The sequence below is a fragment of the Dasypus novemcinctus genome, chromosome 4 (assembly GCF_030445035.2).
Source record: "Dasypus novemcinctus isolate mDasNov1 chromosome 4, mDasNov1.1.hap2, whole genome shotgun sequence".
NCBI lineage: Eukaryota > Metazoa > Chordata > Mammalia > Cingulata > Dasypodidae > Dasypus > Dasypus novemcinctus.
The window spans coordinates 105,537,422-105,555,200 of NC_080676.1; the positions used below are offsets into that span (position 1 = coordinate 105,537,422).

Consider the following 17,779-nt stretch of genomic DNA (forward strand, 5'->3'; position numbering starts at 1 on the left):
TCCAAGGGGAGAGAGAGGGAAAATAGTTGTAATATGGGGGCATCTTTAGCACATTGGAATTGTACTGAATGAGTTTGCAATGATAGTGACAGGACATTATATGCCTTTTTACACACAAAATTGTGTGGGAGAGAGTTTAAACTATAATGTAAACTATAATCCTCATTTAGAGGCAATGCTCCAATATATTTTAACCACCTGTAACAATTGTACCACACTAGTGAAGGATATGGTTTATGTGGTGTAGCAGTTTGATGTAATTGTTAAATTCCAAAAAGAAATATTGTTCTATGTTTGTAATCTGATCTGTACCTGGGCATGATTGAGTTATCATTAGACCATGGAGTCCCCACCCAGTCCCCAACCCTTGGTGGGTGCAGATTTGCAAATAAAAGGACTCTGTCAAAGGACAGAGTTGGAGATTTTGATGTGGGGATTTCTGATATTAGAATTTGATGCTGAAGACCCGGGAAGTCAGCACCCAGAGGAAGGAGAAGCCAGCCTCAGGAAGAAAGGAACCTTGAACCCAGCGAAAAGCAAACTCCATAAATGTAAGAACCCAGGAAGCTTCAACCCTCACAGACGTTGGCAGCCATCTTGCTCCAAATAGACTTTGGTGAGGGAAGTAACTTATGCTTTATGGCCTGTTATCTGTAAGCTCCTATCCCAAATACATACCCTTTATAAAAACCATTTCTGGTATTTTGCATCAGCATACCTTTGACTGACTAATACATGTAATAAAGTGCAGGGTTGGGAGGGATTGGGCATATGGGAATCCCAAAATTTTTTATGTAATATTTCTATAATCTAAGTATCTTTAAAAAATAAGTGTATTAAAAAACTACTGATACTTGCATGTTAATATTCTACTTCACCACTTTGCTGATTTTATTAGTTAAATTTGCTTTGTTGTAGTTTTTTGGGGGATTTGTCTGAATAAGTTGGTGTTATCTGCAAATAGGGAAAGTTTTACTTCTTCCTTTCCAAGTTGGGCCCATTTAATTCCTTTTTCTTACTTAATTTCTGTCTAGAACTTCCAGAACAAGGTTGAATAACAGTGGTTACAATGGACATTTATGTCTTGTTTCAGATCTTAAATGGAAAGCTTTCAGCCTTTCACCATTGTTTATGATATTATCTTTGAGTTTTTCATATATACCCTTTATCATACTGTGGAGATCTCCATTGCTATTTTTCTAAATGTTGTTCATCAAGAAAGGATGTTGGATTTTGTCATATGCCTTTTCTACATCTATTGAAACATTTGTGTGGTGTTTTTTCCTCTTCTTTTTGTAAATGTGGAATGTTGTATTAGTTGATTTTCTTGTGTGTAACCATTTCATACCTAGAATAAATCCCACTTGATCATTTAGTTGTTGGATCAAAATTGCTAGTATTTTGTTGAGGATTGTTGCATCTATATTCATAAGAGCAATTTTGTCTATAATATTATTTTTCTTATAGTATCATTTTCTCCCTTTAGTATTAGGATGATTTGGGTCTCATAAAATGATTTAGGTAGTGTTCCCTGTTTTTCAAATTTGTTGGAAGAGTATGAGAAGAACTGGTATTAATTCATTTTGGAATGATTGGTAGAGTTCATCTGTGAAACAATCTGGATCTAGGCTGTTATTTTGGGGATGTTTTAAATAACTAATCCAATCTCTTTACTTGTAATTTGTCTGTGAAATCATCTATTTCCCTCAGAGTCAGTGTTTGTTGTTCGTATGTTTCTGGGAATTTACCTAATTCCTCTAAGTTATCTAAAATGTCACCTTGATATTGTTCGTAATATCGACTTACGAATTTTTATGTCTCTGTGAGTTGATTAGTAAAGTTTCCCGTCTCATTTCTGATTTTATTTGTGTTTTCTCCCTTTTTTTGTCAGTCTAAAGTTTTGTCAGCTTTATTGTTCTTGCAAACACCCAAATTTTTGTTTTATTAACACTCTTTTTTAAAATTCTCCATTTCATTGAACTCGGCTCTAATCTTTGTTATTTCTTTTCTTCTGCTTATATTGTTCTTATATTGTTCTTTTTCTTTCTAGTTCTTCTAGATGTTTGCTTAGGACTCTGATTATAGCACTTTCTCAGTTCTGGATGTAAGCATTTGGGACTACAAATTTCTCTCTCATTACTGCCTGTTCTACATCTCATAAATTTTGATATGTTATGGTTTTATTTTCCATTCATCTCAATAAAGTTACTGAATTCACTGGTAATTTCTTCCTTGACTTGTTGATTGTTTAAGAATATTTATATCGGCCATGATGTGGACCATTGTATATGAGGTGCAGAGGTGCCCAAAGATGTACTTACCAAATCCAATGGATGTGTCATGATGATGGGAACGAGTGTTGTTGGGGGGGGAGAGGGGGGGTGGGGGGGTGGGGTTGAATGGGACCTCACATATATATTTTTAATGTAATATTATTACAAAGTCAATAAAAAAATAAATAAATAAATAAATAAAAATTAAAAAAAAAAGAATATTTTTTTAACTGCCATATGTTTATGGATTTTACAACTGTTTGCCTGTTAGTGATTTCCAGGTTCATTCCATTGTAGTCAGAGAAGCTTAGTATAATTTCAGTCTTTTTAATTTATTGATATATTTTGCAAGCCAATGTATGGTCTATCCTGGAGAATGATCTATGTCTAATTAGAAGAATTCATATCCTGCTTTAGGGTGCAATATTCTGTATATTTATCTTAGGTATAGTCATCTATCATATTATTTAATTCTCTATTTTCTTATTGATCTGTTTAGGTATTCTACCTACTGACTAGAATGGTTTATTGAAGACTCCAAGTAATATTGAAGAGGTTTCTGTTCCCCCCTTGAGTTTTGCCAGTGTTTGCCTCATTTATGTTGGGGCACCATGGTGGGTGCATAAATATTCATGATTTTTATATCATCTTGGTTGTTTGATCCTTTTATTAATATACAGTGTCTTTATTTGTCCCCTGTAACAGCTTTTGAATTCAAGTCTAGTTTGCTTGATATTAATATGGGTACTCTAGCTTTCTTTTGGTTCCTGCTTGCCTGGAGTATCTTTTCCCATCATTTTACTTTCAACATACTTGTGTCTTTCTAAGGTGAGTCTATTGTAAAAAACATAAAATTGAATCATTCTTTTTTACCAATTTTACCTATCAGCATCTTTTGATTGGAAATTTAATCCATTACCATACAGTATTACTACTCTAAATGCTGTACTTACTTCAGCCATTTTGTCTTTTGGTTTTAAAATGTCATATATTTTTAAATCAATTTTCCACTATCGGAAGCTCCTTTTCTGTAAATTTGATATTTTGTGATGTATCTGACTAATATCTCATATCTGTTTCTGAATAATTTTTAAATTCTTTCTTTTTGGTTACCCAGGCTGTATTACATAACCTACATCAATAGTCTATTAATTTGGAAAGTTAAACTTAACCCAATAGCATGCCCATTTTCTGCTTACATTTTCCCCTGTATCTCTTTATTTTTTTTTATGTTTAAAAAAGCATTAGATTACATGAATGTTACATCAAAATATATAGAATACCCATATACTCAACCCCTTGCACTCCCCCACTTTTACCCATTAACATAATCCCTTATTAGTGTAGGATGTTTGTTAAAGCTGATGAAAACATATTAAAGCATTGCTGCTAGCCAGTCTATAGTTGGCATTATAGTTTACATTTTGCCCTACACATTTTTATAGTTTTTGATGAAATTTATAATGGGCTTTATACATCATTGCAATGCCATGCAGGACATTTCCATTTTCCAAAAATTCCCCATGTTCACCTATTCTCCCTTTCTTTCCCCTCAGAATATTTAATGGCCATTGCCTTTATATCAATGATGCAAGTTCTTCCATTGCCAGAATTATAAGTCTACTTTAGACCATAGTTGCAGTCCCCATTTTTGTTTGTTCATTCCTCAATCTTGAGAATTTTGAGAAGATGATGCCTTTTTTTTTTCTGATAGGCATTGTCTGTCCTTCATTTCTGAGGACTTAGAAACATCTAGACATTATAGGCAGGGCAGATAGATAATCTTAGGAATTTGGCACTCTGTCAGAGGGCCTTTCTTTGGATTTTATGCTCCCCAGCATAACTGAGTTATGCTCATTTATAATTTCCTTATACATGACTCTTCTGACTCTTTTACTTGAACCTATAATTTGCACTATATTCATTAAGTGTATTTCTCAGAGACTTAAATCTTTGGTCTATTCACATACCAGTTGAGTCCTGAATCTCAGCAGAGTTGCAAATCCTACTCTTCCTACCCAGGACAACTAACAGAAGAATGTTGATGTATCTCTTCTTTAGGTTGATTTTGTTCCACGTAGAGTGGTTATATGTTCTATGTCCATTATTAGGGAATATTAGTTTATTATCCAATTGTATTCTGACTCTTATAGGAATTAAAGAGTACAGTTATATATTGAGGATTGGTACATTTGCATATTCAGTTACTTTCTCACTTCTCATAGCTACACGCCACTCTGTCCTGTCTTTTCCTTTCAACAATTTAGTAATTCTTGTAGGCCCAGTCTTTTTCTGATGAACATACTCAATTTCTTTTTATTTTTGAACATTTTAAATTCTCCTTTATTTTTGAAGTAGAGTTTTGCTGGATAAAGAATGATGGCTTGCAGGTTTTCTCTTTCTGTAACTTAAATATATCATACCACTGCCTTCTTACTGCAATGATTTCTGATGAGGTATTGGTATTTAGTGCTATTATAGATCACTTGTATATGATAAATTGCCTTCTTTTTGTTACTGATTTCATAAATTCTTTTTTACTTTGATACTTAGCATAGTGATTAGTATATGTCTCAGAGTCAGTCTATGTGGTTTTATTCTGTTTGAATACATTGTGACTTTTTGGACATGCATATTTATGTCATTTATAAAAGTTGTGGAATTTATGACCACTATTTCCTCATGTATTTTTCTGCCCCTTTTCCCTCTGCATACCCTTCTGGCATTCTCATGACCCATATACTTCTTTGTGTAATGTTGTCACTCATGTCCCAGAGGCAATGTTCAATCACTTCTATCTTTTTCACTAACTGTTCATCTGACTGTATGATTTTGATTGACCTGTACTCCAGTTTCTTAATTTTTTCTTCTGCTGTTGTATAGCTTTAGAGTATTTTAATCTCCATTATTTTGCCTTACATCCCCATAATTTCTGTCATATTTCCTTATAATTTTGCTTATTCTTGTTCCCAAATATTATAATCTTAATATCCTTTAACACTACATCCTGTATCAATTTATTTCTTTTTTTAATTTTTTTAAAAATTTTTTAATTGATTTTGTAAAAATATTACATTAAAAAAATATGAGGTCCCATTCAACCCTACCACCCCCACCCCACCACTCCCCCCCCAGCAACCCTCACTCCCATCATCATGACACATCCATTGCACCTGGTAAGTACATCTCTGGGCATCTCTGCACCCCATGGTCAATGATCCACATCATGGCCCATACTCTCCCACATTCCATCCAGTGGGCCCTGGGAGGATTTACAACGTCCGGTGATTGCCCCTGAAGCACCATCCAGGGCAACGCTAAGTCCCAAAGCCTCCTCCACCTCTCATCTCTTCCTGCCATTCCCCATACCCATCAGCCACCATATCCACTTTTCCCACTCCAATGCCACCTTTTCTCTGTGGACCTTGGATTGGTTGTGTCCGTTGCACCTCTATGTCAAGAGGAGGCTCAGATTCCACATGGATATTGGATGCAATCCTCTTGCTTTCAGTTGTAGGCCCTCTAGACTCCATGGTGTGGTGGTTGTCCTTCTTCAACTCCATCTTAGCTGAGTGAGGTGAGTCCAATAAATCAGATTGTAGGAGCTGAAGTCTGTTGAGGCTCAGGGCCTGGCTATCATATTGTCAGTCCAGAGATTCAAATCCCCTAAATATATCTTAAACCCCAACACCAACTACAATTCCAGTACAGTAGCATGAAAGTCTTGTGCAAAGAGATCCCATCGAGTCCATCTCCATCACACAGAAACACCAGCTCCAAAGAAGGGCCATCTGATATGGCAGTATCCATATTTTCTTTCATCTTCTTGAATTGATTTTAGAAATTTGTTTGAATTTCTTTAACTAGTTGTTCCAAAAATCATTCATCCACCGTAGTTTTAATTTGTTCCATTGACTGACCCATACATTCAATTTCTTAGTATGGCTTGTATTTTTTGTCACTGTCTGAGCATTGATTATTTTAAGGTGAAAGACTGAAGGTATGTTTCTCCTTCTTGCAAAGGGGTTTATTGTTGCTTGGCTTTGTGTTAAGGCTCTTTTTGTTTTCCAACTTATTCTGGACTTTCCATGTAGCCTATGTTTAATTGATCATATTTTCTCAGCTTCCCTGCACCTGATTGTTTGTCTTCCAGGAGAAATCTCCCTCTCTAGGAATCTTGACATGTTCTTTTGTTTTAATATAGACTTTTCTCCCTATTCCTTATGATTTAACATTCTTCTTCACTCAGTGCCCCCTTTTCACTATACTTTCCAGTTCTGTGATGTGTCCCATCTTAAAGCATATCAGGTAACGCCCCTTCATTCTATGAAGCATTTCTGTCTCTCTTTCCTTCCTAATTGCCTATCCCACCACAGGGAGGCAGATAGAATCAAATCAGATATTTCTGTTTTAGGTGATCCAGCAAACCAATAGTTGGATTTAGAATGGGAATATCTTGCCAAGAGTTGGTGATCTTATTTTTCTCAGGGGAAAATTTTGTATATGGTATTCTTAGTTGCTTGTATTATGCCCTGGGACTCTGCACACATGTGTCCCTGTTCTTGAAATGTATTTGGTCTAATTTACTACTGTAAGTTCATGGTCACATCAATGGCAGAAAGCACCCATGACATGAGGCCTCGTTTTTACTCTTAAGCTGTGTGGGACTGAGTGAAGTGAGGGGCCCCATACTGGCAGAAATGGACTGTAAACTTCCTATCTGTTTTATTATTATTATTATTTTATTTTTAATACATTTTTATTTGTTTAAAGATACTTAGCTATTCTGGGTAAATCCAATGGACTGGAGAGTAGGTGTTATAACTCTGTCGATGCTCAATTCCCAACTGACACATGGCCAGTCTGGAGATTCAAGTCTGCTGAGTATACACCAACTCCAGTGCCAACCACAGGTTCAGTAAAAGTGATGGAAGAGGCGTGTGTAGAAAGGTCACATCAGAATCCAACTACATCATACTCAGGAAGGTGAAGATGTTCAACCAACACACCAGGGAACTGAGAGTGCCTACAACTGCAAGCAGGAGAATGGCATCCATCAACCATGTGGGATATAAGCCCCCCTCTCAATTTAGAGGTTGGAGTGGACACCATCATCTGGGTCCACAGAATGGAGGAATAAAACATGGATTAGGGTAGACTTAGTGGTATTCTGCTATAGAACTATTGTGACTCTATCAATGGAAGAAATCGTATCACTGATCTGGAAACTGCCATGGTAGGTGCTGAGGTCAGGGAAGGGGAAGAAGGATGTAATGTGGGGAAATTTGAGGGACCTGGAGTTGTCCTAAATGATATTGCAGACACAGATGCTGGTCATTATATATCCTACCATAACCCATTGAATGGACTGGGGGATATAATCGATGCAGTGCAGCAGTGCTTCAAAATGTATTCATCAAATGCAATGAATGTCCCACAATGATGTAAGAGGTTATCAATGTGGGAGGAGTGGGGGTGGGGTAGAGTGTGGGGTATATGGGATCTCTTATATTTTTGAAGGTAACATTTTTTTATGATCTATATATCTTTTAAAAAAGAATAAAAAATTTTTTAAAAACCCTATGTCCCTCTCCCTCCTCTTCCCACACTTTGCCACATAAACAACATCCTCCATTAATGTGGTACATTTGTTACAATTGAAGAACACATATTGGAGCATTGGCCCTAAGTGTAGATTACAGATTACATTATATTTTAAACTCTCTTCCACACAATTTCATAAGTTATGACAAGATATACAATGACCTGTATCTGTCATTGCAATGTCATTCAAGATAATTCCAATGTACTGAAAATGCCTCCATATTATACCTATTTTCCCCCTTTCCCCCCTCTCATAACATCCAGTGGTGACTTCACTTCCACATTCTTTCTCCTATATATTTTAAGTATCCCTATATATAATGGACACTGGAAATATTACCACCCAAGTTTCCAGTCTTCAGTGGAATGCATCATGATTCATGTAACCACAAAAAAGACATGTTCTTAATCTTAGTACACCTTATTTTCAATGTGATGCTATTTGAAAAAAAGACTTTTGAAGATATAGTATTTGTTAAGTGTGAACTTATTTGTGAATAGACTTACATCGATCTGAAATCATATTTAGGTGTGAATAAACTGAATTAGGATGGAGGGGAACCCTTAATCCATATTACTAGAGATCTTCTAAAGAGGTGAAGTTTGGATGTGCTCACAGAAGTCAGAAGATGTAAAATCCAGTCAGACAAGATAGTAAAAATAAAAAAGGCAATTATTTGGCAATCACAAAGATGGAAGTTAAGGAATCCAAGCATTTGTGTCAAGCCAGCAAGAAGATGCTAGAGATATGGGGAGAAAGTCAACCTTTCAAGTTTCTGATATTGGATTTCTAATATTTCAATGAGTATTAAGCCAATGCATTCCTGTTTTTAAGGTACTGTGTGGTATTTTTTTCATGGTGACTCTGGTAAACTGCCACACTGCCCATTTTCTGATAGGAAAGGGAAAAAGCAAGTTAAGTGGTAAAGGGCAGACAGATTCTGGAATATCTATAATACAAAACATAGAAAATGGATTTTGTTGAAAAGTAATGAGGCACCTTTAAGAATCTTTAGGAGATTGCTTTGGTATTATTTTTTCAATCAGTCAACAAATATTTACCATGCACCACAAAGTATCAGTTATTATTTAAGTTTTTAGAATATAGGAATGAACAAAATTTCTATAGTTCTTTCCTTGTAGCCTATATGTTATATTTGTTTGGGGAACACTATGATGGATCACAGATATACGAAACAATACCACCTATAATGTATGTTGAAGATAAATTATTGATCTGAAGTACAAAACAAAAAGAATGAGACTGAAAGATTTCTCAGTGAACAAAAAATCAGCAGGTCAATCCCAGTAATTCATATAGGTCTAGTAAGTGTATCAGTTATTCCTAAAATGGCTTTGTAGGACTTTGGAAAAAATTCAGTCACAGAATGAAGAAATCAGTTTTCCTTGTTTATTTTTTTTTAAGATTTATTTATTTATTTCTCTCCCCTTCCCTCCACCCCCCCAGTGTCTGTTCTCTGTGTATATTTGCTGCATCTTCTTTGTCCGCTTCTGTTGTCATCAGCGGCACAGGAATCTGTTTCTTTTTGTTGCATCATCTTGTTGTGTCAGCTCTCCTTGTGTCCGGCACCATTCCTGGGCAGGCTGCACTTTCCTTTGTGCTGGGTGTCTCTCCTTACGGGGCACACTATTTGCGCATGGGGCTCCCCTACGCGGGGGACACCCCTGCGTGGCAGGGCACTCCTTGCATGCCTCAACACTGCGCATGGGCCAGCTCCACACAGGTCAAGGAGACCCGGGGTTTGAACCGCAGACCTCCCATATGGTAGATGGATGCCCTAACCACTGGGCCAAGTCTGCCGCCAGTTATCCTTGCTTAACATAACACACCTTTCAGTACTTTCCTAGCAAATCATAATTATCTTTAATGACCCATATTAATCTAAATTTCTACAGGAAAGTTGTTAAAGCAGTCTTAGAGTTTTTTGTACAGTTTCAATATTATGAACAGAATGGTGGAAAAGAGTATAAAAATAAGATTTGTTGAATCTCTCTAATGTTTTAATATTCTCAATTTATTTCTTCTCTGATCTTTCATATTTTTTTCATTAGGCTGGATTTGGGATTCTCTTGTTTTTCTTTTCCAGTTCTTCCAGGGGTGCTGTTAGCTCTCTAACTTTAGTTCTTTCTTCATTTTAATGTAAGCATTTAGAGCTATAAAATTTCTTATCAGCACTGCCTTTGTGATATCCCATAGGTTTTGCTTTGTTTTGTTTTCTTCTTTATTTTCTTATAAAAGTTTCATTCAAAAAATATGTGGTCCCCATATACACCCCATCCTCCCTACCCCACTCTTCCCACATCAAGAACCTCTTCCATCATCATGACATATTCATTGCATCTGGTGAATACATTTTGGAGCACAGCTGCATCACATAGACAGTGATCTACATTGTAGTCTACACTCTCTCCCAGACCACCCAGCGGGTCATGGCAAGACACACAATATCAAGCATCTGTCCCTGCAGCACCACCCAGGACAACTCCAAATCCTGAAATTGCCCATACATTGTATCTCTTCTTCCCTCACCCTACCATCAGCAGCTGCTGTGGCCACTTTCTCCACATAAATACTATATGATTTCTTCCCTTACTAATCACAATACTTTCCCATTAGAACACCAGTAAGTCCTCTCTAATCCATACTCTATTCCTCCATCCTGTGGACCCTGGCATGGTTATGTCCTAGTTCATGTTTCAGGTACACAGGCTCATAATTGAAGCCATCAGTATCAAGAGCTCTTTTTTAGACCTTCATCTTCATTGGTCTTTGCCATTGTACTTGGGGGATTGTTGCTGTTCCATTGGGGAATGTGAAAGAGCTCCCCTGGCTAGGAACTCAGCACTCTCTCAGTTGTTGTTTTCGACTGAAACCACTATGAAAATATCCAAACATTTTTATGTACCCTGTATACATGCCCTGGAGAACTCCCTCCCAACCATGTGCCCCCTGTCAATAACACCCCACACCAGTGTTCCTCCCCTGCCATAGTTGAACCTGTCTGTGGTCCAAGACTTCTTTCAAAAGGAAGCCTAATATATTACCAGGTTCCATTAATAGTAGAATGGAATATAGTGATGGGTTTAAAGGTTAAATACAGAATACATAGTAATTTAGAAAAATTAAATAAAGGAAAAATAAATTGGAGTATCAAAAAATGAAAAAGCTTTGTTTTTGACATTTTGCATTTCATCACTGCTATAGGTGTTGCCCTGTATGTACAGTGACAAGGCAGTTTCTTCCATTTCTTCCTCAGTGTCTACATCCTTTCTTTTTTTTTCTAATTATTAAGTTTGTCTTCACATAAGTTTCAGATCACAGTAATTCACATATACAGTATATGGTACTCCCACATACCCAATGTCAAACCCTTTGTCCCTTCCTCAGGAATGATCTTCTAACATGTTCACATTATATTTGCTGCAGCTGATGTACAGATATTGAAACAATAGCTTTCAAACATGGTTCCACCTGGTTTTACATTATGGTTTATATTTTAGACTATACAATTTTCTATATTTTTATTTATCTTATGTTTTACATTATGTTTTACATTTTAGCCTATAGACTTTTATACATTTTTGGTATAATTTAATGTGTCCTATATCCATTATTGCATGATCTTGTTGAACACTTCCATTACCCCACAGTTACATTGATTTCATTTATTGAACACCTCTTTCCCCCTCCCCTCAGGGCCCGTCATGACAATCAATCTTCATTGCTTGAAGGACCATATTCAGAGATACTTAAAATAATGTTGAGGGCTTGACGTACTCGACTGCCCTAACCCATTGGGAGTCACCTCTTCCATAGGTTTTGATGCACCGTGGTGTATCTGCACATGGACTGTTATGGAACAGTAAAAAAAAAAATGAAGTTTTGAAGCATATGACAGCATGGATGAACCTGATTATTATGTTTAGTGAAGCAAGCCTGGCACAAAAGGACATATAATGCATGATTGTCTTATTATGAGCTAAATATATTATGTAAATTTATGGAATTAATAATTAGAATATAGGTCACCAGAAAATAGAATGTGGTTAAAAAATGGAAAGCTCAGGATTAATCTGAGCAGAATTGGTAAAAGGCTATTTGTAAATCTTTTCAAATGAATGGAAATGGTGGGAGCATATCATGGTGCTTGTGACTAGCAGAGTTACTATATGGTTATGACAGTGGTTGCTAGGGAAAGTCTAAACACATGTATAGTACTAGAAGGAATGCAAAAATTTAACATGGGACTGTATAACATAGTGAAACCTCATGTAAAACACAAATATTATTGATATTGCATACATAAGACAGGTTGTACAGAACATAAATATAAATAAACTAGAGAGAAGGAAGCAGAATAGCTGCTATTGTATCACAGGGGAAACAGAGAGATTGAGAGTTGAAGAGTTTTGTTTGTTTTTATGTTTGTTTAGTATTTGTTTTTTAATATTATTATTATCATTTTTGGAGTAATGGAAAGGCTCTAAGATGACAGAAGCTATGAAGAACAATTATGTGATTAAACCAAATACCATTGATTGTGAACTTTGGATGGATTTATGCTTTATTAATGCATATAAATAAAAATGATTTGTTAAAAAAACATCTGATAGATGAAGATCAGCACTATCATCATAACAGGCTTTGGTAAAGGTCATTTCCTTTAAGCTCAACAACTCACAAAACATTTTTAATGAATGTCCCGTGGTATATACACTTTACAGACAAAATATCCCCACAGAAATAAAATTATGATATTGCAAGTAAGTCCCTTAGGATTTGATTGAAAACATATTTTGCACTGTAAGGAGCATGATAATTGACACTGACCTATTAGCAGTCTCCTAGAACTTCTTTTGAATGAGGTTTATATTTTGAATTTCTGTAAATCATAATATCATAAGGCAAGTAATGATGTATAACAAAAACCTAATCTGGGGAATCTAGGTAAGAGAAGTATTCTATTTATTTTTGTTTGTGTAATACCATCTAATAATATTTATATTCTAATTTATTATTTTTCATTTCTGGTTTTCAACTACTAATATATCTTTCTAGCTTTTCTCAAAGTGGAAAACTGTAGAGAATAGGATGAGAAACAGTAATTCAATTACCTTTCTGATTATAAGTTAGAGTGTCAAAATGTACATTAAGGTAAGGATTAATTCTATTGTCAACATCTTCAAGCATTCATTCCAGTGGGATAGTTTATGAAAAATGTTTGCTCAGGAAAACGTCATATGCAGGAAAATTGTTTTTAAATATTTTAAGGATAGATAATGCAAAACTGACAAAAATTGTTTGGAAATGGTGAATGTAACATGCTTATCCTACATTTATATACAATCCCCACCTGTATTCATACATTAAAAGTTTACTACTGCTAGCACTGTCTTTATAATTATCAAATATTTCATAGGAATCCAGACCCTATAGCTTAAGTCATAGAGCTGAACTTTAGAGGAAATAATCTGTTGTATAAGTATGTATGCCTGCATTTCAAAGACAACAGAAGATATTTAAGGATATTAAGGAATACACTGACTGTTGTACAAAGAGAAAATTCAAGGGAAGATGACACATTCTAAAGTAGAATGTTTTTTCTCCATAATGCTTATCTCAACAGAGATGGTGGAGATGAGAGGAGGTAACCATTCCACTACAATTGAATTTATCCTCTCAAGATTTACAGATCAGCAAGAGCTGAAAGACTTTCTCTTTGTAGTATTTTTTACCATCTATCTGATCACCATGCTGGGGAACCTTGATCTGGTGGCATTGATCTATACGGACCAGCATCTTCATACATTAATGTACTTCTTTCTGGGCAACCTGGCAATGATGGATTCCTGCTGTTCTTGTGCTATTACCCACAAGATGTTAGTGAACTTCTTTTCAGAAGACAGAAAGATTTTTCTTTATGAATGCATGGCACAATTTTATTTTTTCTGTCTTGCTGAAACTGCAGACTGCTTTCTTTTGGCTGCAATGGCCTATGACCGTTATGTGGCAATATGCAGCCCACTGCAGTACCACACCAAAATGTCAAGGAAACTCTGTATTCAGATGGCCACAGGGACCTACATAGCTGGAAATCTGCATCCAATTATGCATGTAGGATTACTCTTTAGATTAACATTCTGTGGATCTCACAAAATCAATCACTTTTTTTGTGATTTATATGCAATGTACAGACTTTCTTGTGTTGACACCTACATCAATGAGTTAATACTAAACATCTGGGCAGGTTCTATTGAAATCTTTACAATTAGCATTGTTCTAATCTCTTATGTCTTCATCCTTTTCAATGTTTTCAAAATGAAGTCTAAACAGGGAAGAGGCAAAGCCTTATCAACTTGTGCATCCCACTTTCTTTCTGTCTCAATATTCTATGGTTCACTTTTTTTTGCATATGTTCAACCAAGTTCAGTTAAAGAAGAAGATGATGATATACCTGCTGCAATTTTTTATACCCAAGTAATTCCTTTGCTAAACCCTTTTATTTATAGTCTGAGAAATAAAGAAGTATTAAATGCTGTGAAAAGGATCATGAAGAATAAATTTCAGAAATTCTGAAATAAATTTCAGTGACTGTAGCAAACTGTTTTTAATATATCAATTTTTTTTTTGAAAAATCAAGGGCTAGTCATTAAGTGTAAAAGGTCATTTTGTAGGTAAAATATATCTGTAAAATATAATGATATGTAAGTCAGATAAAGTATGATGGATAATTAAGGTCACAAAGGAAGTTTTCTACTGAGATGCATTTCAAAATCCAAACTAATAGAGTCCATCAGATATGAGCAAATGATTTCCCTTGAGGTCAGAAACTGAGTCAGAGTATAATTAGTTACAATGCTCAACAAATACTAATAGGAGAAGATGGCTTATAAATTTAATATTGTTAGTAAATATATAGAAGCCCTAAACTTAAAAATTCAGTAACATTTTATATTCTCAAATATTACTTGCTTCTTAAATAATACCATCTCCTGAGTGTAAACCATGCTTTTTAATTTGATTCTCAACTTTTTTCCATTCTGAGATTATATTTAAACATGGATTCATGCAGCTTTGTAAACTCAAATTAAGAACACGTTCATCTTTACTTTTAAAGTTATTTATCATTTAAGGCTCTCAGGGTTATAAACAAAGATGTATAACTCTGTGGCTGAAAATGATGCTACTTGTACAGAAATCCCTGTGGATTTGAATATTTTCATGAAATTTTACTCATCGACCAATTCCAGACCAATTAAGTCAATATTTTCCCCCTGATGTCTTTACATGTACATGCCTTGTTTGCTTTTAAAAATACCATTAACTAAGCACAATTTCCTATATAAACTATTTTTTACTGATGTTGTGAGTAGAAATAGGGAGATGCTGTACAAATATCTAAGCAAAAAAACATTTATTGATCACTTAGGGTAAAATGAAATAAAAATTAAATTCCTGAAGAGCCACACTTGGCTAGGCAAAAACTGACACTTTCACAGATATTGCCTATCATAATGTTAGACATTATTTTTTACACTTTTCCAAAGTAAAACTCACACATAAAAATATTTTGTACTTATCCAAGCTCTCCTACATCCCCCGTGAATAGGACTGGGACTTAGATAAACATTCTGTTTTTCTCCTAGCATGTTATACATACATTCATGGTAACTTAAAGCAGAGTTAAAGTCAAAATGGTGTAAAACATAATAAGAATACTGAACAAACTTATATGAATGAGTCAAAGCAGTTTACACACAAGCAATTAAAATATGTGTTGTGTATACATAACATACTTGGGGTTCAGAAAATTGTGATCAGTCTAGCCTGGAGTATTTAAAGTAGTATTAAATGTAAATGTAGTTTAAGAACTGAAAGATTTTGATAGTTGAACTAAAAGCAGGGAAAATAGCATTAGCAGAGTCGATGTTAACAGCAAACAGTTTGACCCTGGTAATGGCAGATAAGGCAGGTGAACAATGGGTGCAGGAAGTGAGAAAGGTGGCGGAACTGTGGTTGAGAGATGTTGGTGAACGTGCATAAGAAAATGGAAGTGGATCAGGTTACTGAGATTTAATGTCATCCTAATGAATATGCATTTATTTTAGAAGCATCAATCACAGAAATCTTTTTGAGAGGACAGTAATGAGAATATATTTCAGAAAATAATAATGTCTTAGATTGGAAAGAATCTAGAGGAAATGAAACATAACCAATAATTCATATAATGGGTCAAAAGACCTTAAAATTGGAGGATATTCTATGAAAGAAGAGGGAGCATAGATATAAGCACATTTTAAAGAAGATTAAATAAAATTGAAACTTTTGTATAATACCATGATAGTTCTTTGAGTGTAAGTGTTATTGTCACATTTGGTATAATATTACCAGTACATTTAATACAGTGTCTGAAAATTTGGGGCATTCTAGAAAAATTGCTAGAGTACATGATGCAAAAATCTCTAATGTGATTATTATATCTTTGATTACTAATCAATTTAAACATTTTTCATACATTTACTGACCATTTTTGTTTTTCTCAAAAGGCACTGGCTCATGTCCTTTGCCAATATTTTCACTGAGCCTTATAATTTTCTTGTTATTTATATATAGAATTAGCTAAAAAAGGCTACTGAAATTTTGTGTATACCCATGGTTCATTTCTTCTCAATAATTTTCTTGCTTTCTATTATTGCAATGCTTTAAAGATCATCATATTCTTTTTCAAATCCATACACAGATTATTGAAAATAAAATATCATTCAGAAGGCATCCAAAGTGTATGGTAAAAATGTCATCACAATCAATCAGGAAAGAAAGCATTCTTTTATGATCTTTTCTAGGACTACTCTTTAACTATTTGACCTTCTTCCCCTATTTATTTGTACATTGTTTATTTAAAGTTTAATTAAGGAAAAAGACAAATGTAGACAAATCGAATTGCCATGCATCTTTCACCATGTAGTATAAAATTTTACTAGTTATGTAATTTAGCATGTATATGTTCATTATTTTTATTTTCAAATTTGTTACTAAATCAATATTTTTAATGTGCAAGTTATTATTTCTAACATAGAAACTACTGTTAGACAAAATGCTCATGCATAAATGTTCTTCTAGGTCCTAATAATTTTTAAGAAAATAAAGAATTCAGAGACTTAAAATTTTGAGAAACTTTGAATCAAATGGATATGCCTCTTTGTTCTGCTCTCTAATTTGTGGACATTTATAGTTGTAAGCTTTGCATCCATTGATTACCCTTCCCTTTTCTAAGTCACCCTGATTTTGTTCATGTATATGTGCATCTAAGTATGCAGCACTTATCAACAGTTATTACTTGTGTTGTTGATGGGTAAGTATTTTCCTTGCCTGTGGCCAATAAGATATAAATGGTGATTTTCTAGATGTTTCTAATGAATATGATTCTTTTATTTCGAAAACAATTTCATAAAGGGGGTAATAATTCTGTTGAGAACATTGAGTCATTGTGAAATGTGGAAACCATTTTCATCCACTTTGCCATCAAGTGTGAAACCAGTCTTGGAAGAAGTAAACACAAAATGGTGGGTGTAACTGAGGGAATCACTGAGAAACACTTCCAATCTCACTGGAATAAAATAGCTTTTCTGGTTTTCTAATCTAGTAGATTTTCTTACTCTTTAAATTGTCAAGATATTTTATTTGCAACTGAATGAAAATTATCTGATACATTCATGCTCTTATTTTATCTTGTACCCTTGTTCTTTTATATTGTATCTTAAAATTCAATGATTTTATATATTACAAATAACACTTTAGTTATTTCCAGTTGACATTATCACATTTTTATTAATTCTTTCATTTTTATAACCATATTTTTCTTTCCAATAAATCCACTTTT

General features: G+C 34.6%; 1 protein-coding gene across 1 annotated transcript; it reads left to right on the forward strand.

Moving 5' to 3' along the window:
* Window positions 1–13,527: 13,527 nt before the first annotated feature.
* Window positions 13,528–14,475, forward strand: LOC101411661 (olfactory receptor 5K1-like). Its single transcript, XM_004465949.3, has one exon. The coding sequence runs from the start codon at window positions 13,528–13,530 to the stop codon at window positions 14,473–14,475; it is 948 nt and encodes a 315-aa protein (XP_004466006.3).
* Window positions 14,476–17,779: the final 3,304 nt, after the last annotated feature.